Raw genomic sequence first — 26,050 nt, 5'->3', positions numbered from 1 at the left:
ACTGTCTTGAAGTCATACCTGCGCCAGTCTTATCAGGGGAACCTGGTTCCTTTTGTTATCAAATTCCATACTATATAAAACTTCAAAGTTTTGATACTATGACTGTTAATGCTTTCTTAATATTTTCAATTTTATTTCTGGGGAAGGAAAAAAAAAAACAAGCCCAGACTGGCCTTGAACTCAGGATCCCCCTTTGGGCCTCTGGAGTACTGGGGTTACAGATGCGTACACACCTGGTTGGTACACACCCAGCTGGCCTCATTACATTTAAAACTTAACTTCAGAAAAGCATCTCAGACACTGCATGGGTGCAGCTGAGAAGTCCTTCCTTCCTTCCTTCCTTCCTTCCTTCCTTCCTTCCTTCCTTCCTTCCTTCCTTCCTCCNGTGAGCCTATAAATATGAGATGATACAGAAAATGTATTAAAACAACTCTAGTCATCTGTTGCAGGAGGCCCTTCTGCTCCTCCAGCCAATAGCCGCTGAGATACCAGTCCATTGGGGAGTGGTCTCTCTCCCTTTAAAAAAGCGGCTACTTCCCTTCTCGCTCTCTTTGCTTCCTGCTCCGGTTCCAGTGACTAGACTTCTTCCTGATTGTGCAGAGGGCTGTTGTCTGGGACGGTTATCTGTAAGTTTTTTCCCCTTTAAATAAATACCACCCTATTAATCATAATTCCAAACTGCTGTGGCATTGTTTATGACTTACGCCTTCAGTCATCCAAATCTAGTTATTTACCCAATAAACATGGGTGCAAATATCTATATGATGACTTACACAAATACTGATATTTGTAGTGGCTCCAAATGAGACAACTCAAAGACATAAAAACAGATAATGAATAAACAAATTGTGGTCCTCGAAACTCTGGAAGGAGAGAGAGGTCACTGGTTTTCAAGGGATGGTAGTTACAGAAAGGAAGAAATGAAAGAATGTGAAAAGAATGAGAAATTCTTTGTGGTGATGGCTCATGAGTGTCTCTTAAAATCTGAAATTTTTGTCACTTATTATATACCAAGTATATTTCACTAAAAGTGTCACAAATACATCTGTATATATAAAACCAGACCTATAAAATACATGCATGCATATGCGTGAGCGTTTACTTGTATGGGTGTGTGCGTTGATGTGTATGTTGGTGTGCAAGCACTTGTGGGTGCATGTGAAAGTCAAGGACAACCTTGGCGGTGTGCTGGAGAGTTTAGTGTCAATTGATAGAAGCCAACATCACCTGGGTGGAGGGAGCCTTAATTAAGAAAATGCTTCCATAAGATAAGGCTGTACGCAAGCCTGTAGAGCATTTTCTTAATTAGTGATTGATGGGGGACCCACCCCATTGTGTGTGGTGCCATCCCTGGGCTGCTGGTCCTGGCTTCAACAGGAAAGCAGGTTGAACAAGCCATGATGAGCAAGGCCCATAAGCAGCACCCCTCCGAGGCCTGTGCATCAGTTCCAGCCTCCAGGTTCCTACCTTGTATGTGTTCCTATCCTGGCTTCCTTTGATGATGAACAGCGCTGTGGAAGTGTAAGCCAAATATATAACCTTTCATTTTGGGGCATCAGGTTTTGGGGCATGGTGTTTCATCACAGCAACTAGTAACCCTAACTAGGTCAGGTATCATCCTCAGGAATGTCTTCCTTGAGCCAGTCTTTCATTGACCTGGTGCACACTAATCAGGCTGGACTGGCTGGCCAGCAAGCCCCAAGGATTTTCTCTCTCCACCTCACCGGCATTGGGATTACAGGCATGGGTTCCCATGTCTATCATTTTTTAACATGTGTTCTGGGCATGAAACTCATGCTTTTGAGGTAAGGACTTAGCTGACTGAGGGATGACGCAGCCCCAGTTTGACCCTTTCACTAACCCCCTTGCTACCGTACTTCCTGTAGGTATGGCCGAATCTCTTCTGATACTTTTAATGTGATCTAAACTAGCCTCTCTGCTTTCATCCTCACCTGTTAATGTGCATTCATTCTTACCTCACATGTCAGAGTGATATCCCTCTATTTAATGGTCCCCATGTTACTCAGCATAAAACATAATGCGTTACCCGGTCTGATCACTGCTTGCCCTCACCTTTTCGAGTTCTCGCAACTGCTTTTCCAATTCCAGAATGCTAGCAATTTCCTCCCTGTTCCTTTAGGGTACCGAGCATGCTTGTGCCTACAGTCCTGCCTCAAGGCCTTCTACACCTGTCCCCTACGTATACACTATTCAATTCCTTTTTTCCTTCACTCTTCTCTCTAAGATCTTTTCTCACAATTCAACTTAAAACTACAACAGACCCACTGTAGTGGCTCGTGTCTAGAATTTCAGCTCTTGGGTGTATAAGACCAGGGAGGATCACCCATGTGTTCAAGGCCAGCCTAGGATACAGAACAAGATTTGCAAACAAAAATATTAACAGAACAAAACTCAAAACTGCAACAATTACACCTCCCATTTCTATCTCCTCCCCATACTTAATTTTTCTCCACAGTATAGCACATTCTAACACAAATGTTTACACATAAGGAAGTAAAATGCCAGCTAAGGCAAGGATTTTTATAGGTTTACTCATGTCCCCAGTACCTAGACCATTTTGATGGCATGTTAGGTGCCTGACAAATGATCTGCATAGCGTGCGTGTTCCTTGGCAAAATGGGCACACTCAGAGGCACATATCATGTATTGTTACTAGTGCACACCACTGTCTAGCTCAGCAGCTAAGGCAGAAAACTCCCAATCAGCATTTTCTCCATCAGGCTGATGCTCACAGCGGCTGCCGACTCTCACCTGGAATGCCTGCCTTCGCAGTGAGGTCAGAACAGGACGAAGCCCTGATACAGAAAATGCTTATGCAGGTTCATGTAAAACACCAGGCAAACAGAGAGCTGTGGTTCCCGATTCCACCTTCCAAACCTCTGCTGCTCCCAACTCTCCAACCCTATTCTCCAGGAATAAGAACTCCAGTCCTTTTCCCCATCACAAGTCTCCGATCCCAGCACTAATTAGTCCCCTCCCAATCTGTCCTTGATAGCTTCACCTGCCTCATTCCTGTGTCAGCGTGGTGGCTCTGAAGGCTCGGTTCTGCAAGTTTAGCCGAGGCCTGCTTCCTCCTGGAGGTCTTCTAGCTCTCTACACTCTTCCCCTCTCACAGTGACCATTTGTGCCTCCTCATCTTGTATCTAATTATATCATTTTTTGTCTTCTAAACCAAAAACCAGGTTGGGGGGGGTGTGTGGGAAGAAGGGTAAACTGGAACTCCAAACTGCTGCCTTCTAGATTTCTTTCCTCCACTGGCAGTAAGAAACTGGATACTTTTTCTTGGGGACACTGTGAGGATCAAATGTGATGATGTGGGCAAGTGTGCTGACGTCACCCCCCACATATCATTAGCACTCATTTCTTAAAAATAAACAGCAAAGTGACAAGTTTGGGCAGTGATAAATAACTGCTGAGAAAAAACTACTTCTGATGAGAATAGGATCCTTTTCTTTTTATCTATTTTTAAAGAACACTTTCCCTAACATACCAGGCTTCCTTGTTCTTTCTTGAAAGTCTTTCTCCCTACCATGGATGGTTGTTTGTCTGTGGTGTTTGCTAAACCCCATGCCAGCTTAAATGATGGCTTGGCCTTCCTTCCTTCCTTCCTTCCTTCCTTCCTTCCTTCCTTCCTTCCTTCCTTCCTTCCTTCCTTCCTTCCACCCTCCCTCCCTCCCTCCCTCCCTCCCTCCCTCCCTCCCTCCCTCTCTTCTTCTCTTTCTTTACCCCAAGACTGCATTTTTCTGTGTAACAGTCCTGTTTGTCCCAGAACTCACTCTGTAGACCAAGCTGACTTGAACTCAGAGATCCGCCTGCCTCTGCCTCTTGAGTGCTGGGATTAAAGGTGTGCACCACCATGCCTGGCATGAGAAATACATCTTTTAAAAGAAATTGAGAAATCTGTTTTCGCCCCTACTTGCCCTTTATTGTTTTCTGTACATTGATGGGCAGCAGGCCAAGAAGATTTTTTTTTTTTTACCACAATGGATGCTGGGAATTTGTTTCTTCTGGATTCTACCAAAAACAAACAAACAAAGAAACAAACAAACCAAAACCAAAACCATGAACAGTTTAGTTAGCCTTAACCGTCCGTCTCCCTGTCTGTAATAGATCAGTGTCTTCCTTTCCACGTGAATATAATTTCCTTTACTAACTTCGGCAGGAACTTCATGGTTGAAGAAAATGTTCTGGGTTCTCCAATCTTGGACATATGTTTATTTGAATAATTGAATGACTGTGTGGACATAGAGAGGAAGTTAAAATGGTTACATTTATTTCTCTGTTTACTTGAGTATGTGTAGAGGTCAGAAGACAACCATGAACCGTGAGAGGCGGTTCTCTCTCTCCCCCACGTGGATCTCAGGAACCAAACTCAGCTTGTCAGGTGTGGTGGCAAGTGTCTTTTCCTGATGAGCCACCTCACTGGCCCCAAATTACGTTGTTTTAGAACACTGAACGTATTTTGAAATCATCTTCTTTTAGATGTGATTTTGACATAATATCAAACATTAGGAAAAAGCACAATATAAACACCTCCTGTCTGCCCTTTCACTTAGGCGTAGAGCTCCATATTTGTTTAAGTTGTTCCTTTCTCTTCGTCTCTGTCCATTTTTAACCATCTGAAAACAAGTCATAGCCACCTTTCCCTTTTCTTCTAAATACGTGGAACGTATCGTATTTTTTAAACAGTGTTTTCTTTATGATGCTTTCTGTGTATTCCATGAGTGCGTGTGTGGGCGGGCACATGTGTGGAGGTCAGAGGTCAGAGGACAACCTGCTGGCGTTGGTTCTTTTCCCACCAAGTGGATGCTGGGAATCGAACGCAGGTGATTAAGCCTGTAAGCAGCTGTCTTTACTTCTGAGCCATCTCTTTGTGTTTTCTTTCAGACAGGGTTTCTCTGTGTGGCCCTGGCTGTCCTGGAACTCGCTCTGTAGACCAGGCTCATACTCACAGAGATCCGCCTGTCTCTACCTCCTCACTGCTGGGATTAAAGGCATGGGCCACACTACCAGGCCCTCTGTGTAGTTTCTATAAGCGGGAATTCACCTTGCTGATCTTGGGTGCGTTCAGAGGCTGCTAGCCACGCTTGTTCTGGCTCGACATTCATTACATTTTTGTGCCTGTTTATTTTGGATCAGCTCTTCAGCTTCTCCTGACATTGATTATATTTATTTATTGTTTATTAATTAATTTATTTTTTGGTTTTTCGAGACAGGGTTTCACTGTAGCTATCAAGCCTGTCCTGGAACTAGCTCTTGTAGACCAGGCTGGCCTCAGACTCACAGGGACCCACTTGCCTCTGCCTCACGAGTGTTGGAATTTAAGGCGTGCACCACCACTGCCTGGCTTCATGACACTGATTATTAGAGAGAGTCCAAGAACTTTCTACAGACTCCCTTCCAGAACAGTCTCCAGACATCTAATGTCACCAGCGTGGCTTTGGAAGCGGTGGGGCTGCCACCTCCAGGTGGTGAGCGGGCTTAACTCTGCTTTCTCCACCTTTGCTTCCTCAAAGCTCGAGCAATAAACATTCTGCTTTGGGGGCATCTGATCCCCAACACTTTGTGACTTGTTCGAACTTGAAATCCCTGCAAATGCCATTCAGCAGCTCGTGTGGGGGAATCTGCTGCGTCGTCCAGTGATGCATGAGCTGGGGGAGCGATCTCAATCCAGCCCGAGTCATCCAGCCCTCTTCCCCGCAGTAGGAACCAGATGTCCGAGAGACTGTGTACACTGCCTTTTCTCAACCACACTCCGCTGTCAGCAGCAACTCCAGTCACATCCTAGTGGAAATGCAATGGCCCTGCTGTGTGTTCAGCCGTCGCTGTAGATCCCGGAAGAGATTGAGAGCTCAGCCTCGGGAGGTCAAAGGCCGGGAGAGGTGCAGAGCTTATTAGTGCTGTGGCCACATCTTGAACAAATATTCTGATTTATTATTTAAACTGCTAAGGAAACCACTACGGCACGAATACAATGGCCACATTAACTGATACTTGGGAAGGGGGAGGGAGACGCGGCTCCTGTCTCCAGCACCAAGATGCCTCCATCCCAACAGGCTAACTACAACCCCCAGAATGAGCCACAGGAAGTCAAAAGAGAGAGACTGCAATCCATTATTCTCAAAGCATCCTAACTGTCAGCGCATTGAACCACGGGGTCAGAGGCAAAGAGGTTCTTCCCAGTTAACAGCCCCCCCCCATGTGAAGGGTTGGGGGTGTTTAATTCAGAGGAATGAGTCCTGCCGGCGGTATAAACCTGGGGATTTACTGCTCTGCCCGAGATGAGCACAGCGGAATCTAGGGCCGATGTCCTCCATCACATCTGCTTTTGATCAGCCCTGCAGATCTAGTTATTTATGTCAAAGAGTTCTTAGCCCCCGGCTCCGTGGGGGTGGGCTCCGAGATAGTAAACAGAGACAGGAGAGGGGCTCAGAGGTCAGAGGCCAGAAGGTTAACATTCCTATAGGGTTCCATCAATATCTGCCCAAGGGGTTTTTTCCTGATTGCTCATTTACCAGAGTAATGCAAGAGTTGAAAATGATGTGTTCTAAACATCTATGAGCTGGGCCCGCTCGGCCAATAAAGCGGAGAGGGCTTTACAATAGTAGAAAACCAGCTAGGGTTTCGGCGGAAAGCTGTGGCTCACCTCTAGCACAGCCTCTTGGGTTACCAGCATCCAGACTCGCTAATGGCTTGCAAGAGCTCCCGCGGCACTTTATAAAGTGCAGACAACTGGTAGACCTTTCCGGTCCGTCCCGGATGATAGGAATAATCAGCTTTGTTTCCATCTGCGGTTCCTCTCCATGTTCCATATAAATCTGTGCTGTTTGATCGTTCTTCTGAACGGGCTTTAAAAATCGTGTCTGGTTCTCTTGTCATATAATTCAGATAAAATCTTGAACATGTGTTCACTTGTAAAGTTGTATGACTTACCTCTTCCTGGACATTCTTGTTGAATACTAAATTCTTTCAGAGCCTGGCTGCTCATGGAAGGGCTCAATAACTCGTTTCTTGTCTTTCTGAGAGGTGGGTATGAAGTTCAATTTTATGTGTCATCTCTCTCTCTCTCTCTCTCTCTCTCTCTCTCTCTCTCTCTATCATCTGTCTATTATCTATCATCTGTCTATCTTCTATCATATATCTATATCTATATCTATATCTATATCTATATCTATATCTATATCTATATCATCTCTATCTCTATCTATCTATCATCTGTCTATTATCTATCATCTGTCTATCTTCTATCTTCTATCATCTATCTATCTGTCTGTCTATCTATCTATCTATCTATCTATCTATCTATCATCTGTCTATCATCTGTCTGTCTATCTTTCTATCTATCTTGAGACAAGGTCTCATATAGCTCAGGCCGGTCTTAAATTTGCTATGTAGCTGAGCTTCTGATTTTCCTGCCTCTGTCTCTAGAGTGTTGGGATTATAGGCACAAGTCACATAAATCATTTCTCCTCTCTAAGATGTGAGGGATGGGTGCCAACTTTGAAGCCTTTTTTCCTACTCTGAAATGGCAAATATCCACGGTCAAGGTGATGTGGGCAACACCTCGGCTTGTTTTTGAATGGCTTCAGTTTGGTCATTTGAATGGGTAAAGAAGGAGCTTGTTCTGTTTGCCTGGACTATTCTTTGAGATTCCCATTTATACTTGATAGATTGTTAATTTTAGATCATTTGGTTATATTCCTCCTGGTTCTTCAAGGCATGTTAGAAACTGATAAATTTTTGCCTAAACTAAGGACATATTCAAATCATAGGTATTAGTAAGATCATTAAAACTTCTTTCTTGGGGCTGGATTGGTAGATCAGCAGTTGAGAGCACTGATGCTCTTCCAGAGGACCCGTGTTCAATCCCCAGCACCCACATGGCAGCTCACAACTGTCTGGAACAGTCCCAGGGGATCCAACTGTACTCGGGACACAAGCATACATGTTGGCAAACAGACAACTGCCCCCCCCCCCGTGATGACAACAAAACAAAACATCACACACATGCAACACACATGCATATACACACATGCATATACACACATGCATATACACACGCACAAATTAAAAAAAAACTTATTTCTTCTTCAAGTGCTTTTAAAGCCCATAAAATAATTTTGACTAGTAACTATGGGTCTTTAAAAGTAGCTACAGAAATTAACAGTACACTCAATTTCTTATTGGTTTTGTTCCAAAACAGAGTTCAAGCAAAAAAATAACAGGAATTAGGTGGAGGTTTCCTATCTATGAAGTATCTGCCTCCCAACCAACGGGAGAGTTAAGATTGAGCAGTTTGGTGCCTTTGAATACAAGTTTTTACTTTTAAAGTATTTTGCATCTGCTACTCTGTTGCGTTTTAAAAGCCTGGCAGCTGTTTTCACTTTCGGATGGCGCCCCAAGAGGTTAAGAGACTTCAATCAGGGTCCGCACCTGTTAATGAAAGACGCCAAGCTCATCTGGGCTCCGGGCCCCTAATCCCCATCTCCTCAGCTGGCGCCATCTTCCTTCCATTAGTCAGGAATGGAGGCCTTCTTTAATCAGCCTCCGCCTCCTGAAAGATATTATAGTATATGATTTCTAAGAAGAAGGAGGAGGGAAAAAAAAAGCCAGAAAAAGAACAAGATGTAGATGATTTGTGATTTATTGCCCAGATCAGTTTCCACTTTAGAAAAGACAAGAACAAAATATACAGTCAGTATTTACATTTTGTTTTTTACAGTGCACAATATTTACACCAGAAAGGATACAAAATGGCAGTGTGGGACTCTGGGAGACACAGACATTAAGGACCACAGTTGCAGCGGGGGAGCTCTCGGCAGCCTCTTCCGCGTCTTTTGGAGTCTAGACTGATTTGGTGAGGCTCCTGCTTGCCCGTGTTGCTGAGTTAGGCAGTTAATGTTTCCTCTTGGTATTTCTAGGCCTTTCCCAGATACCTGTGGTTAGTGTGCTTCCTCACTGACCTCCCCACATCTCTTGCGAGCAGCGGTTCTCAACCTTCCTAATGCTGCGACCCTGTAATATAGTCCCTCATGTTGTGGGGGCCCCCAACCACAAAATTATTTTGTTGCTACTTCATAACTATAACTTTGTTGCTGCTATAAATCCTAATGTAAATCTATCATCCCCAGTGGGGTTGAGACCCACAGGTTGAGAACCAGTGCTCTTGCTTGCATGGGTTCATCTCTGACTTCTGGGATAGTGCTGTGGTCAGAGTCCCTGCCCTCCTATGGGTTTCCTGAGTGGGTGGGGGAATTAGGATCGCTCTCTCTCTCTCTCTCTCCCTCTCATTTTTCTTTTGGCAATGTTGGGGGTTGAACCCAGGGCCTTGAGCAGGGCAAGCACGCCCTCAACCATTGAGCTACATACTCAGCCCAAATATGGTTAACTGTTTTTCTTCCTTCTTTTCTTCCAGGGTCCTCTTACTTAAAAGAGTGGTACACTTATCTGGGCAGCGTGCCAAGTCCCATTTCAAAGAACAAGTCAATTTTCACGGTGAGGTTTTCCCATTTGGAACATTCCAGTTGCAGCGAACTTTGATTCCTGTACTTGGTAAAGCCAAGGGTGGGAACAGGGTTCGATACGGAAGCCCCTGTTGTCCGGGAAGACCTTAGACCCGTGTCACACTTTGAGGACTGGGGAGAGACCACACAGCCAGACCCTGCTGGGTCACAGGCAAATGAGTTCTAAGTTGAAGTCTCCACCCCCACTGGGTGCAGAAGAGGGAGCAGGGCATTTTAAGTGGTCAAGGCTGTGTCTTAACTGGGGACACAGTGTCCCCTGCACTTGTGACATACTGACCCTTAGCCACCTGGGATGTTTTTTTCCTATGGCCACTTAACCTGGATGTTATTGGACAGAGGAAATCAAAGAATCGGTCTCTGATCTGGAACATTCAAACACTGGCCAAAGGAACCACTGATGACCGGAAATCAGTCAGAAACAGAAAGGGAGAGCCAGCAGAGAGCCATGAAATAGCGGCTGATCATCATGAGTGATGTGGGGTGACCTTGAAAAAGGCCCCCTCATGAAAGTCAGAATCGATCAGCAAAGCGCTTTCCTTTGTCAACACAAAAAGGGACCAGCTTTCAACGTGTCTAAGGGGATTAAAAAACAAGTTGGGTGCACCAGGAAAAAAAAGAAAAAGTCAAAATGAAGAATATGATAAAATCATAGTAAAGATGATCAGAATAAAACAAAACAACACAAAGGAAAAAAGAAAGGAAGGAGGAAGGAAGGAGGAGGAAGGAAGGAAGGAAGGAGGAAGGAAGAAGGAGGAAGGAAGGAAGGAAAGAAGGAAGGAAGAAAGGAAGGAAGGAAGGGAGAACTTAAAGCATCAAGCTAGGCGAAAAGGGACTGGCGAGTGGGAGCCTGCAGCAGAGCGTCAGATTTAGAATGTACCGGTATGGAGAGTCAAATATCCCACCTCACCAAGTCCATAAGAAACAACAGAAAGTCTATTGCTCATCATGGAAACGCAGGGTTAATACTGCACCAAGTGCATCAAATCGGAAAAACTTTCAGAGACGGGGAAGCCGTGTAGAGTCCAGAGGCTTCAATGAGAAGCCTGGAGACGGGCTTGAGACTCGGGGTTGTGTATAGTTCCTATGGGCAGGATGTGAGACTCCATGTCTTAAACAGCAAGCTCTCAGACACATGTCAAGGGCGACTTTGTGCTTGGCGAAGTCTAGTCCAGTCATGCAGAGTTATAGACCCAAGTTGGTGGGGAAAAGCCATAAGGACCCCATTTTTCAGTATTGTGAGGCTGGGTTTGAGCCCAGAGCCATAGAATGCCAACAAAAGCCATCAGCCTCTAAGTTATCAGCCAACAGCTTTCTCGGTCAGTATCCACCATGATGGACAAGGGCTCACGTGACACCTGCTTTACCATGGTCTTCATTCAATCATATTCCCAGAAACGTCACTCTGTCCCACTTGGACCAGTGGCAACACCCTCTCCTTGCCCCAGAAAGCACAGGCGAGTGTCTCAATTTCATCAAGCCACTTACAGACACGTTTTCTTCACTGAAGAGCACATGCGCAGAACTCAAGCGGTGGTGCAGGGACCTCTGCGGAACCCCAGTGGTTCATGGGAGACACTGAGAATTCTTCATAGGGTACTGGACCACCACAGAGCTCGCTTGTTTATTTTTGGCCGAGTTACAAACCAAAGCGATGTTGTTATTGTTGTTTTAAAGTAAAAGAACTGTTGTTCCTTTGGTCTTCTCTTTATTAGAGCCCTCGTCCCAGATCCCACCAGCTCCTGCTCAGAAGGGAACCGAGGTTGCATTCCCAAGGAAAAGCAAAGGACACGTCCGGAGGCGTTCTGCACGGCTTTTCCAGCATGGGGGACAGCCGCCCTTTGCTCACGACCCTCTATCATGCATCGGTGGGCAAGAGGAAGGCCACCAGTGTAGGCTGAGCCGAGCAGAGACCGCTGCTTTACATCAGAAGGCGCCACTGCTTGCGTGGTTCGGAACAGTGACACTCGCGGGCACAAGGAAAATCAGAATGAAACCGGCAAAGTTCCCGAATATTACATCTGTTGTTCCTTTTTCGTTTAAGCTCCGCTTGAAGCTGCCACCCTCCTCTATGGAGATAGGAGTCACAGACCCTGAGCCTGTTTCCGTGACAACTAAATTAAAAGCCTACAGGAAAGCTCTAGACTCCGCTTTTAATCATGAAGCCAAAACAAAGAAAAGGCGGCGAGCCTCTTCACCAGTCCTGGACTTAGAACGGAGACCCAATGTAAAGCCAATCCAAGCGTCTAGTTTCCTCTCGGATGGGGAACAAATTGCAATAGATCTGTCAGAGTCTGTCTAAAGGCAAGGACCAGGAAAACAGTCAAGGTCAGACAACTTTCAGACAGGGCTTCTTCCTCCCCAGGGGAACCTTGCAGAGTTCTTGGGCTGAACTGCAAGAAGTGTAGCGAGTGGGGGTGGGGAGTGGGGGCTAGAGGCCTAAAGTGATGGGCGCGGAGGCAAGGGATAAATCCAATTGATCTGGGGGTGAGAAGAGAGAATTGGAAAGTGAAAAAAATAACAAAGGTGCCAAGGAGTTGCTAGGGTGAGGGGAGGAACCAGCAGGGGCTGCTGTGGGCGCAGAGGCGGAGCTAGTGAGTGCAAGGGCAAAGGGACCATTTGAATTGAGGACCAGGGGGTCATCTTCCTTCCGAGGAGGTGTGGGGGTGGGAGGTGGGGGTGGGGAGGGTGTTGCTGAGTGCTTTGGAAACCATTTGGTGAAGGCCCAGAACTGAGCAGGAAGATCCATTCCCTCCAAACAAGAAGCAAACCCCGGGGGTTCTGCGTAGACGTCAAAAAAAAACCTGTGGAGTCCAGGTGCCCGCCAGCTCAGGAGGGGTCCTGGGTGTTGGCAAGTGAACTCTTTTGTGGTAAAAAGCACCGGGGTGTGCATGCGGTTCTGCAGGGACAGCTGTGAGGAGGTGCCATGTTTCACTCCGGGGGACTCAGTACCAAGTGGCCCCAAAGGAGGTTTAGCGGAAGACAGCAGGGGTTCAGAGGAAACCCCGTTCAAAGCACACAAGAAAAGTTACTTTGCTTGACGGCAGACACAGAGCTCACAGAAACACAGAAGTCTCCGGCTCTGCAAACTGGGTTCAAGTGACCGTTTTCTGCTTTTACATAGAAGACCCACTGCCTGAAGTATGAGTGGGTCCACAGGAAACCCAAAACCAAAACCAACAAATAATTCCTCTTCTATCCTGTGCCCAACCTGCAGCTCCAGGGCAGCTGGCGGCCCAGGGCAGTTATAAATTCTGCCCAATACAAAATCGTAAACTTATTTAAAATATTATGAGAATTTTTGTGTTTGTTGTTGTTATCAACATGCGGTCGCATGGTTCTCCTGTTTGAACTTTATAGTCCACAACAATTTATCACAATGTCAGAAGTTTGGACCTGCCTATGACTTTCTCAAAGCCGTTTTAATCCTATCTGCTGACTTGTGGGGCCGGTCAAATACACCTCTTGCTTTCAGGATGCCATTCTGGAAATCAGTTTCTGATTTTTAGAAAAATAATACCCAACCTTCAATTAACGGCATTGCAGTGCAAGAGACGAGGGAGTGAAACCCGCCCTGCTGGAGCTCTGGGGTGGCCACTCGGAAACCTAGGACACCAGGTTGGCCTGATGGAGAGTCTGCCTAGGTGTATGAAGGGGGAAAAGGCTGCTGGGGAAAGGAAGCAGCGTCCTCTGAGGAATGGGGATGGGTGGGTGGCATGTGGGTGAGGGTGGGGGTCGGGGAGCCAGGGAAGAAGAGAACCTCATTTAACTGGGTAACTGGAATTTTAAAGCAAGAGGTATTTTTGCTATTATCATTATTTTTTGCATTGCTTACTTTTCTCTTTCAGAAAAAGAAAAATAAAAACCCTATGAACATTTACAGTACTTAGTTTCAGACAGCAGCTTCACAGGTCCGTCCATCCTCACGTCCTACCTAGAAATGGGTCCGTCCATCCTCATGTCCTCCCTAAAAATGGCCCCATTCTTTCGACAGCCCAGTTGTTCAGCATCTAAACGGCTTGTCCTTCAAGCTTCTACGCAAGTGTGAGGGGAACCTCTTTGACTCTAATTTCACCAGAAAATTTGATGACCCTTCTTCGATGGTTCTAGTTAAATCAAGTTTGTCTACAAAAAATGAAGCTGCTTGTTTTGTTTTTTTAAATGCAAGAACATGCACTTACGGCCCAGCCCCTCGGCACACGGGTTTCCGGAGCTAGTCTTTTGTCACTTGAAGGCAGGTAGCCTGTGCAGATGACGAAATTAGTATTCAGTCTGTGGAAGGCTCTTGGCCAATGTCCCCCAGAGAGCAGGCTGCTACTGCGGCAAACACAGAGACTTAATTACCGGAGACCACACTCTCAGCGGCTAGAGGAGTCTCAGGGCTGTTTACTTTGGCAGATGCCTCCGTACAGACAGTCTTTGGAATGAATGGAGTGCAAGTAAAATGTCTCTTTGAAAATGGTTTCACAGTCTTTCTTACAAGGAGCTGGAACGGTGACCAAGACCTTAGACGTCTTCCTCCGCTGCTGCTAGATACGAGTCGGGATTCACTGACAGGTGGTTATACTATCCAACTACATACAAAGGTCTAGGATCCCGTAAGCCATCCACAGCCCCCAAGTCCATTTGCGTTTATAGGGTGCTTTCACTTCCCCCACGCCCTGGGAATGGCAGGAGGGTTTGATAGCCAGTGGTTTGGCTGTGGCAATCCCAGCACACCCAGTAGCCCTTCATGCCATGTCCAGGGCCACTACCTGGGACCATTGCCATGCCCAGTCACACACATGTGCCCTTGATTCCAAAAGGAATCTAAGATGGGTACATGCGATTTGTGGGTTGTCCTTTTCATGGAAAAAAAAAAAAAGGCTACTGTTCCTACTGGGTGAGCAGATCCCCGAAAAGGGGGAGGAAGGAAGCTGCCACATGAAGATCAGAGCAGCACCCCTCAAGTTCAGGCATTATGAGTGGGGGGAGCCCCCTAAATGTGCTCTAAAGCATCAAAGAAAGATGCTGTCATGGGTTCAAAGTCAGAATCACCAGAATTCTCCAGTGTCTAAGCCTCTCCATCATGGTAGTTTTGGGGCAAGGCTCCTTTGAGATGCTAACGTATTCCAGATGGAACCTCTTCCCTTTGAGGGCTGCTGCCCTCAAACAGGCCTTCCGGTGGGGTGGTTTTCACTCCCTGCCTAGGCCAGCAGTTCTTTGGATTCTAGTTCAATCTCCCTCTCAGAGGTGAGGGGGACCTTTGCTGTCTACACAATGTCCACCTGCTGCCAGGACACCCGAGGCCATCAGTTATGAATAGAGCCCTAAGTGAGAGGAGGTGCTTAGGGCTGGTGACTGGATTTAGTACTTGGGTTATCACCAGTGTGACCCCCCCCCCACACACACATCTGTTGTCACCAGCGTAGTCAGTGACGCTGCCCTCCTTCACTTGGAAGCATTGTGGATTGGACCGGCATGCTCATTGGTGAGGAGGGAGACAATGGGGGGAAGTAAGGTGGTCCTTGGCTTCCAACAGTTTTGCCAAAGGAATGGCGCTTATTCCAGACCATCCTGAAATGATCTTGATTGTGACCGTGTTCCTTTGGTGTTGGCTCAGTAGCAGGTGGGGCATCACACCGTGTCACACAGGTGTGTGTGCATGCGTGTGTGTCTGTGTGTGTAAGGTCACTGGCTCTGATGGCCAGGCCAGGCAGCTGCCATAATTGCTTACCCTTGTTCGTGAGTTTTTTTCTTCTACATCCCTGCTGTTGCTTCCTTCCCAAGGCCAATGCTCTTTTTGCCTCTGGCAAATGATGTTTGAAAGAACCCAGGAAGGGACAGGATTAACAAGGCAGCCCCAAGAGGCACAGAAGGAGCACTGTGGAGTTGAAGGAGCAGAGAAAGATGACAGGATCCAGGCCACAGCCTCCTAGGAAGGGTCCTTGGGGTCAGCACAGGAAGCTGTCAACTGCCCCTCTTGTAGACAGCGGCTCGAAGTTCTTGCAAGAAAGGAGACTCTTGTGTCACACCAGCCCCTCTGGCTGGGGGGAGCACCAGGAACCTCTGCAGGGAGCAGGCCTGGAGGCCTGGGGAGGTCTAGCTGAGCTCCTGTGTGGAGAGGGCAGAGGCTTTGCTTTCCTGTGGTCACACTCCGATCAGCTCCTCAAACCAGGGCCTTCAGGAAGGCTTCTGCAGACAGCTGTCTGTGCAGGGACAGATCCTCCATCTTGGTCCTCCTCCAAGGCTAGGCACTTTCCCCATGACTCAGGGCTGCCTTCACTTCTTGGCCACTAGCCAAGGACTCTGACCCTTGAGAAGGCATAGAGAAGGGGGTATTTGAGAAGGAGCCTTGCTGAGCAATGCCACATTTTATGGGCACTTCCTAGGACCAGAGATCTCCTGGACCCGGCTCCTGCATAGCTGTAGCCAGATCAGCAGTCCTCCCAGCGAGGATAGGATCTCTACCTCTCTCTTCCACTTCGATCTGGTGTGTACCCTCTGGCTTAAGAAACAAGAGGCATTGGGCTCATACTAGAAAGGGAGGGAAATTCCCAGAATCCTGTGTTGTTTTGATGTTCCATTAGAAGCCTCAAGAACACTCTAAACATCTAACAATAGACCAGCATGCTACATGGCTACATCCTAGTAATACTGACGTCTTCATCAACAGAGGCTTCCCAGGCTTAGGGAAATGGCTTAGTGGTTAGAGCCCTTGCTGAGCAGGTATGAGGACCTGAATTCAGATCCCCAGAATAAACGGATCTCACATAAATGCTCCTAGACTCAGAAGGCAGGGGCATGAGATCTCCCAGAGCAACCTAGTGTTGAAACTAGCCATCTTGGCAAGACCTGGGTTTGACTGAGACACCTTGCCTTTTGAATGAGAGGGAAGAGGAATCGAGGTTGACCTGACATCAGCCCAGAGCCTCCACATGCTCACACACTTACGTGCATAGGTTCCCACACACAAGCAAACATGCACACACAAACCACAGATATGAAAGTGGAAAAAGTTAAGGAAGCGGTTTCTTGAGACCTTTACCAAGCAGGCACTGTGACAGGGAAACAATATAACTTTCTCTCTCCCCCCCTTTTTTAAAATAGGGTTTTACTCTGCAGCCCAAGCTGGCCCCAAATTTGCAATCCTTCTGCTTCAGCCTCTTGACAGCTCTATTTCTTGTGTGTGTGTAAATGGGTGTGTATATGTATGCGTATGCATGTATATGTATGTGTATACATGTGTATGTGTATATACATGCATATATGTGTAATGTATATATATGGATGTAATCCATGTGTATGCATATGCATGTATATCTATGTAATATGCACGGGCATATGCATGTATATCGGTATATGTATGCATACGTGTATATGTATACACGTGTATGTGTATGTGTGTATGAACAAGTGCTACACCAGAAAGACAACCTCAGGCACTGATTCTCAGAACCCACCTTGTTTTTTTGAGACAGGGTCTTCCACCAGTCTGGGGTTTTCTGATTAGGTTAAGCTAGTTGGCTGGCTAACAAGGCCAAGGGATCTACCTTCGCAGCACGGGGATTCCAAGCATGTACCTCTACACTGAGCCTTTTCCCAGGGGTTCGGAGGACTGAACTCAGGTCCTCAGACTTGTGCAGACACGCTATTGACTGATCCACCTTTCCAGCACAACGGCTCCATTTCTTCAAAGAGTTTAAAAAACACTCTTAGGTTTTGTGTACTCATGTTTTGCCTGCCTGCATGTATGTATGTGGACCATATGCATGCCTGGTGTTCATGGAGGTCAGAGGAGGGCGTCGGGTGCCTTGGAACTGGGGTTACAGATGTTTGTGTACCATGAGGGCGCTGGGACTCAAACCATGGTCCTCTGCGAGCACAGAGAACGCTCTAAGTCACTGAGCTGTCTCTCCAGCCCCACGCAAGTCTATTTCCTACAAAAGAGCACACTAACGTGTGGTTGAGATCTGGCTGGTCTGGTGTGGGGTGTCTGTGTGATTCTTTTTCGCTGGTGTGGATTGGCAGAGGAAGCAAAGCCCCCTCCTGCAGCCATCTGCGCTTGGATCTGCAGGTTTCTGTACGGTCAAGTGCGCTCTGCAGTAGCCGTTACTAGTGATAGTGGCTCAGAACAGGGTATAGAAGTTTGAATGGGAATGGCTGCCACAATCTAGAACCCTTAGAGTCCACTGGGTGGTACTGTTTGGAGAGGCTGATGGAGCGTTCTGGGGGTGGGCCCTTGCTGAGGGAAGTCCCTCCTTGGGGCAGGCTTTGGGGTTTTAGAGCCTGGCCCCACTTCCTGTTCCCTTTCTCCATTTCCTGTGTGTGGATGAGATGTGAACAGCCAGCTTCCTGCTTCCTGTTGCCATGACTACCCTAACATGAAGGACTCTACCCCTCTGGGCCTGTAAGCCAAGACCAACCCTTTGCTGCTCTAGGTTGTCTTTGGTGATATTTTATCACAGCAACAGAAAATATAAACAGGGTAAAGAAACTGAAACAGCTGGGCAGTGGTGGTGCACGCCTTTAATCCTAGCACTTGGAAGGCAGAGGCAGGTGGATCTCTTTGAGTTCAAGGCTAGTCTGGTTTACAATAGCTAGTTCCAGGACAGGCTCCAAAGCTACAGAGAAACCCTGTCTCAAAAAACAAAACAAACAACAACAACAACAACAAAACAACAAAAAAAGAGAAACTAAAACAAACAAAAGCCCTACCCAAACCCTGAAGCAATTACGTAAGTCCCCTTTGCGGCCCGGGTGGTTCTCAGTATTGCTGAACCCTCAATGCTCAAGTGATGAATTTAGGATTTGACATAAGGAACATCTCCTAAAAGGAGTCTCCACCCTCCTTTTGTTGAAGCTAACATTTCCCAATATTGCTCCACACTTCTGAGGGCTCGTGTCTCTGAGACTTCCTGCTTGCACAAGACAGAATGGATTTAATTTAGTGATTAATCAGGATCATAAATTGCCACATTTCATTTTTTTTTAATAATGAAAGTCCATTAAAGTGTAAAATACTGTCAGACGCATCTAGTCTGGCAAACGCCATGTATCTCCACATTTCTGTGAATTCACACGGAAGCTTGCAGCACCTCTGTGCTGGCGGCCCCCTTTGGTGATGGAACACAATAACTTATTAAGCTGTGATATTTAATAAGTGTGCACAAATATCATGCAACATTAGGAGCAGACTCACAGACAGAAAGTGTATTAGAAACAGATTTATACAAAAACGCCTTGTAAACAAAAGGGGAAGGGTTGCTTTCTGTACAAAATATGCAGGCTTTCCTCTTTCTTTTTCAATGATCTGTAAGATGCATCATACTTTGGGCATTTTCAAAAGGTGAAAACTGTATAAAAATAAATATCCTATGTACAAACACACACAGGCCAATCCGAGGTTAGAGGCGTCACTGCAAAACAAAACCAGAATGACAGCCAGTTAGTTTAGGGCCTGAATGCTGACTCCCCTGGAGGAAAGGGGGTGGGTTTGTCTTTGATTGTGTCAGAGTCTGGGACAGGGAAGTGAGGAGCATCAACCCTGCTAGAGGGAAGACACTCATCTGGACTTTAAGACAGTTCCCCACCCCAAGGGAAACTCAACTTTCACCTGGCAATCACTCCCGGCTGTGGCCACTAGAGGGCAGTCTCTTTACGCAGTCTTAGAAACCACGCTAGGCACTACATCTGTCCTGACGGCATTTGGTGGTGTGAACCTGGGGTTCTTTAGATGCTTCTCGAGCATGCTGTAGCTCTGGACAGCAGCTGTGGTTCCCCTGCTAAGTTCAACATGTTCCATGTGCTGCCCACCAGCAACAACCTTGAGGAAGAATCTTTGGGGACCGAGGAAGGTCTTATTTAAGTCAGCTGTCTGAAACTTCTGGGTGAGGCTAAAGTGCAGATTGTGTGTGGGGGGGGTGGGGGAAAGACACCGACCCCTCAATGCTGAACTCTTTCTTTCTATAGCTTGTGTGCGCTTTAGGTACCCAGGTGCTCAGTCAAGATCTTGTTTGTCTCCCTACTTTTTCTAGTCCTGTGCATCAACGAGATTTTGAGTGTTGGGGGGTACAGGGGCGCTGAGTGATCTCGTACAATTCTGAGTTACAGGCACAGGGCCTGAACGACTAAGCCTAAACTTTCGTGAGTGTGGGGCCATGAATTCTACAATGAGGACATACTGGTCGTCTTGGATGATGGTGGGAGGGGCTGAGAGGATGCTGAGTGGGCAGTGAGGTGCAGGGAGACGGCTGGCCACCTGCTTCAGACCATGCTGAGGACAAGGGCAGGCTTCTGTCCTTAGGCTGGGGAGTCCTGTAACTTGGGAGCTGTGGCTGAGAGGGCTGGCCTTGTGACCTTTGGCTGAATGCTTCAATGATGGCAAATGACAATGGCATTGTGAACCTGGTGATATCTTGGTATTTGGGATGCCTGCACCTCCTAAGTGGTGCATGTATGCTGAAATCACATACATGCACCACCATGCAGGGTTTATGCACTGCTCGGGGTCAGACTCAGGGCTTTGTGCATGCTAAGCAAACATGCTTCTCAACTGATCTACACATCTGGTCCCTTAAAACATCTCAAAGTGTTCTCCAGGTGTATGTAGCGAGTGGGATATTTAATGCGTACCCTTCTCCCCTGCCAACCACCAATGAAGTGGCACCATTTTTGACCTACATCTTGCTGTCTCATCTGCAGAAAAGCAGGATGGGAACTTTACGGCACTGTTGGGAATGGGCTGCACCTTTGACCCTGAGCTGCAAGGGCCTCTGGGAATCTTACCTTGTTCCAGCAGCCTTGGACTGGTAAGCCATCTTCTCCCTGTGAGGAGGCAGAGAGTGCTTAGACTCGAGACAGCTGTGTAGACAGGCGACAATGACACAGACATTTCCGTAGTCTCACTGAGACGCAGCCTATCCACTGCTGGCTGCTTCCTTTCTTGCTCTGGGTCCCCTTAGAAGGGGTGGGAAGCACTTAGGTGCCACCGTTTTCTCCTTTGGCAAATGGTGAATGTAGCTGCCATGAGGCTAAGCGGGACTGCTGTGACCTGTGGGCTTAGCTTGTACAGATGTCCACAGGTGTCCATGAATAGCACAGAGGACCATCTTCGTTCTGACTCGGTGGAGTGCTAAGAGCTCCGGTTACTGGGCAATTGGGCCTCCTGGTCTTCCTCTGCAAACCTCCCAAGGGAATGGTGAGCCTTGTGCTGTGGTCCCCAGCCTGCCTGAGCCTGTTTCTCGTCCTAAGCAATGGGAGGTGTCACCCAAACAGTCCCAGATAATGGTCACTAGGTGGGGACAGGGTGGCAAGTGACAGGCAGCCTCAGGGGGATTGCATCAGGCTTTTGGGAGGTCTTTCTGACCCTGCGTCAGATACTTGAATCTGGAGGGGAACGGGACATCTGGGTGGGAAGCGACTATGTATTGGCTGAGCAAGGCAGCAGCCTCAGGACACCGTGCCTGTGCCTCGGAACATTCACAAGCCTTCTAGGGCCTAACATTCTGGCCTCTCTGGCAAACCCTGAGGCAGTCCTGGAATCTTCCAGAGGTCAGGTTGAGGGGAGGGCCAGGTGGACCCAAGGGCAGAGCTCTGGGTCTCAGTCTAGGTCTAGCGAAGGGCAGCCTCATCCTAGAAATGCAGTCTCTGTGGTCTCCTCCACCCACCCCAGCAGGGAACCCCCCAAATCACCCGACATACATAAAATTTTGCCCCAGCCCAAAGAAACCTAGCATGTGCCAAAGTCATGTCAATAGCTCCCGTACCCCACTCCTGCCAATTCAAGACAAAGGACATGACATTATGTGATGTTACTGCAAAAGACGCCATTTTGAATGGTCAACCAATATTTATCCTCGTTTCCCCTCTCGGCTTGGACGAGGACTTGCAGGAGGTGGTGCATTTCAGTTTCCTGGTGCCCCTCTGTCCCCTTCACAGTCCATCCTGGCATGCTAAGTCACCCCACTGCCACAGTGCGGCACACTGCACACAAACTCTGGGAGGGAGCAGGGGCCTTGGAGGACCACAGTGGCATTTCCATCCGGATGGATGGTGGCACAGAGGAAGAGCAGGCAGAGAGTGGGAAGGTCAAAGTGCCTAAGAGAAGTAAGAGTGCTCAGATGAGGGCAGGAGCCGGGAGCGGGGCGGAGGTGATTGGGGTCCAGGAAAGACTTCTTTTAATTCATGGAAGCGCTTTGGAAGCACCCATGCATGCGGCGTGCTAGGGATGGAGGGCGGGGCCAATCCTATCAAGAGGCTTGCTTGCTACTCTGTGTGCTTGACCTGCGCAGGCTGGCTTTGCATTTGTGTTCTAAAACGGCTCTGGTGATCTCCAGGAACGCTATGGCCGTCCATGCTTTCTAATGCCAGTTTTCATTCAAAGAGGACCTGGGGGTGACGGGTGGGGATATGGGGCAGGAAATGCTGCGTTCATAGGGGCTTTGGGATCTCCTGGGGGAAACGGAAGCCTAGACCAGTGTTTGCAGGGTCAAGAGTTGTCTTCTGTTTCTTTTACAGTTAAGAGGGTCATGCAGATACTGGGGAAGTTACCGTCTGGAGCAAGACTGGGCCTGGGAAAAACCAGCACCTGAGTTTTCAGCTCCAGACATGCTCAGGGGTACTTGACCACCTCCTAACTACATTCTAGACCTTTCTACCTCTTTTTTTTTTTTCTAGTGAGATACCTAAAGACACAGGACAGAGACACCAAAGGACAGCCTTCTGGGTCTTTAGCATCTAACACCCGATCCTGAACTACACTCTAGTTTTGATGCAGTCATATGAGCCACGACCCAGGATCCTGGACCTAGAATAATGGACAGGGTGACCCCTACCTCCACCTTAATTATATATAGAATGTCTCTGTCTAGAAGCAAGCCTCGTGTCCCTTGTCAAACTGTGGGGGAGGGGTATGTTCGCATCTGGGCGCTGTTGGCCAGGTGACTGGCAGCTCACTCTGTGTTTGGTTAGTTTGCTCATCTTGTGCATTCATGGCTAAGTGCACCGCAAGGAGGCGAAACAATCTGTGTTAAAATCATGCCCAACGAATGTGCTGCCCCAGCTTCCAGAATGGTCTAGATACAATTAGGCAATGAGGTTAGATGCAGCCAAGACTGGCTTTGCAGGGGCCTGGTTGATGTGTGTGTGTGTGGGGGGGGTTTGCTTCAGAAGTAGTTAGTAGTTGCAGCTTAGAAAACACCTGGCCGCTTTGCATGCAGAGGGTAACACAGTTGGGAGCACCCAAAGCTCTAGGCAGTGTGACTCTTGGTGTCTACAGAGTGAAGAAACAGGAAGCAGGAGCTGGGAGAGCGGAGCAAGAGGATCAGGAGGCACGCGGGTACACACCACACACGTGGGGTAGCCCAGATTGGCCACGCAAGCAAGGGAAATGCCATACCAGTGGGCATGGGGCATCCAGTCCGTCCAGCCCTGGTAGCCCCGGCTCCCCTTTCTCTCCTTTAAAACCTCGGTGGCCCTGTTCATAAAACCAATCACGACGATTACTGAAGTCGAAGTCAGGACATCTCCAGCTGGGGAGTGGAAAGGCCAGTCCTAGCCTGGCCAGGAAGCAGAATCTGATATACGCAGACACTTTACAAGTAAGGGGAAGTGCAGCCATGGAACGAAGCCAGTCTCTTCTGCACTGAGACCCCGACCTGACACAGTCACAGAGTGTAGCATGGCTTTCAGAACCTTCCAGAGCTTTGAAGGTTCACTTTAGAAGCCAGGCCAATGCGCCAATTATTTACTGGCTTGTTGGGAAGGCCGCCTGGGACTGTCTACCCATTTTGGTCTGCAGCTTTCCAAGTCTCGTCTGGGCTGCTGGGCAGTGCACGGAAAGCCCTTTATCTGGCCCTGTTCCCTTCAGCAGGGACTCTCAGTGGCCCTCAGGAGACTGACTCTGGGGTCTTGCATCCTGACCGAGTGAGGTCTCAGAGAGCCAGAGCTGCAGGCCACAGAGGCGGCCGTGACACAAAGGACGCAAATCTTGTGTGGGTTTACAAAGCACACCGGGGCCAGAGCCTGAGACCTTCTCCCCAAACCCTTCTGGTCTCCTCCTTCCACCCAACCCATTGTTCTCAACCTTCAAAGGAGAGGGACTCAAAGGCAAGGGATTTAGCAGAATGGCTCGCAGCTGTGGCTCTGAGGCCCCCCTCTGCAGGCAGGACTGCCAAGGCACAGACAAGCTTGGTGGCATCTGTGGAGCTCCGCTCGTCCTCCGCGCCTTTGTTCCTAACCCGAAACCCTGTGGAAAGAAACTCAAAACCATGCAAAGGAGGAACGAAAACATACCAGCGGGCAGGGGGCGTCTAGTCCAGGCGCTCCTTGGTCCCCTTTATCCCCTTTAGGCCCTCTAGAGCCTTTCTTCCCCCTCTCCCCCTGTAAGCAATGGTTTAGTCCAAGGTGAGGGGAGAAAAAACAACACAACAGCATCATCAAAACTTTAGGATCACTCATGTGTTAGAGAGGAAACGGTGTATGAAAGGACGGGGGAGAGCAGCTTCTCTTAACTAGGTTAGCACCGTGGGAGGATTGTGGGACACACCCACCTCCCAACTCAGGTAGGGGGAGGACAGGGAGGTGGCAGCAGGGGCGTCTCCGAGCTGAAGGGGAAGGAAGAGCCCACTAAAGACAGAAGTCCCCAATTTTGCTGATCTGAAGCCCAGGAAAGGATGGGGAGCAGGGGGTACATTCTATCTCTTTAACGGTTTAATCTTGAAGGGCTTTGAGCTGACAACCTCTTGCCCCAGTTAGGATTTATTTTCTTTTTAAATAGGTGTGTGTGTGTGTGTACTCTCCGGTTGCTCTCCCTTGTGATGTGTCTCTCTGGCTTATTCTCTTACATCATCGCTACTTGAACTTGTACCGTCGGGCTATTGTGATGGCCCAGCAGATAAAGGTGCTTGCCACCTAGACTGAGACTGAGTTCACTCCCCACACGGTAGGAGAGAAGGGACTCCCGTGGGCTGGCCTCTGACCTCCACGAGTGCATCGTGGCACACTTCATTGCAGCTAGCTCAGGGAATTCATTTCTTTCTGGAGAGCGTCAGCCAGCCTCCTCCTAACCGAATCCTGTTTTCATGTCTTGGGGTTCATCTAAAGAAGGGCTCTGTGGGTGGTGGCAGAACGCTTTAATCCCACCACTTGAGAGGCAGAGGCAGGCGGATCTCTGTGAGTCTGAAGGCCAGCCTGGTCTACAAGAGCTAGTTCCAGGACAGGCTCCAAAGCTACAGAGAAACCCTGTCTCGAAAAACAAAACAAAACAAAAGGCTCTGGGACATGCCTCCTAAAAGTCACCTGGAAATGAATTTGCAGTTAAATTTTCATGTGTCTTGGTCCTTTAAAATGGACCACACATGTTCCAACGGAGTCTCCTGGGACACTCTCCTCTGTGGAAGGTGGGTTATCTCATGCCCAGAGACTTGGATATTGCTGCTCCATCATGGCAAGGCCAAAGGCACAGCTAGTCCTGCCACCTACTAACTTGAATCCCTCTGAATTATCTGTAAAATGGGTACATTACACTCACTTCCAAAATTGGTGTGACCTGTGCACACGAAATGCTCACTGGTGGGATGCTATATCACTCAGGAAGGGAGGGTGGCTCCTGTCACCCACGGTGATGACAGTCTCCTACTGCCTAGTGTGGGAACAAAGGCTCCTGGAGAGGGTCTTGTGTCTTCAGCATTCCTCTAGTTGTGGGCTAATGTGTGTTAAGTTTCTTAGGCAGTAGAGGTTAACAATAGTTCTGATGTTCCCCCAGACCTTTCAACAGGACCCTGATATTTTTGGTTTCAGAGGTCATCTGTAATTTGTCCACACAGGACTCTGAATGACTTTTCGGAATGATGGGTGTTGAGGACATGTGTGTACTTGTAGTGAAATCCCTTGGGGCAAAGGCACGCCCACCAATGAGAAGGTCCTGGCAGGAGGATTCCCTGAGGGTGGCCAAGCTGAGTCCCCAGGTGTTTGGAAGGGAAGACCCTGGGAAGTGTCCCTAAGGAACATGGCCCTTGTTCTCTGAGTCATGAGTACAGTTTCTCAATAAAGGAGATGGGCAGGGCTGCTGAAGGATTGGTTCCAGGTGTTAGAAGATTTGCCTCCAGGTCACAGTGTGAGCCATCCACACGATGGGGCATCACCCCACATCAGGTGTTCTGGAAGATTCTGGAGCTGCTACTGCTTTCCCTACATGTCCCCTATCACCCACCCGAGAATGGGACATACAAGAAGTGCCCCACCCCCAGATCCAGTTGGTGAGAAGGGAGAGGCAGACGGTGACCCACAGAGATCCTTTAAGCTCTCCTGATGAACGTGGAAAACTGACTTCAGGAGACACAAGCCAGGGGGCGGGGGAAGGATGAGAGTCGGGGGTTTAGTGGGTGCACATATTGTGGGAAAAGAAGGAGGAGGAGGCTAGCCCAGGCCAGAAAGATGGGAGGAGAAGGGAAGGGAGGGAGCAGAAGGACTCAGGAAGGGAGGCATGCGCATAGCCCCCGCCCCCAACACTCCCCCATCCCCAGGCC

At 48.2% G+C, this 26,050-nt stretch overlaps 1 protein-coding gene across 1 annotated transcript in view; it reads right to left on the bottom strand.

Annotated features, from left to right (window-relative positions):
• Positions 1–18,066: 18,066 nt before the first annotated feature.
• Positions 18,067–26,050, bottom strand: part of Col13a1 (collagen type XIII alpha 1 chain) — a 137,090-nt gene continuing 129,106 nt past the window's right edge. The window contains exons 41-43 of the mRNA XM_050142889.1: positions 23,817–23,903; positions 20,310–20,348; positions 18,067–18,940 (exon numbers count right to left, since the gene is read on the bottom strand). Of these exons, the coding sequence (XP_049998846.1) occupies positions 18,938–18,940; positions 20,310–20,348; positions 23,817–23,903 (129 nt within the window). The 3' untranslated portion in view covers positions 18,067–18,937. The remainder of the gene's footprint in view (positions 18,941–20,309; positions 20,349–23,816; positions 23,904–26,050) is intronic.

The sequence above is a fragment of the Alexandromys fortis genome, unplaced genomic scaffold (assembly GCF_014885135.2).
Source record: "Alexandromys fortis isolate MF-2015 unplaced genomic scaffold, M_Fortis_MF-2015_v1.1 scaffold_9, whole genome shotgun sequence".
Lineage (NCBI taxonomy): Eukaryota > Metazoa > Chordata > Mammalia > Rodentia > Cricetidae > Alexandromys > Alexandromys fortis.
Note: the sequence above shows the minus strand (reverse complement) of the source record. Positions and strands in the feature narration are given on the sequence as shown.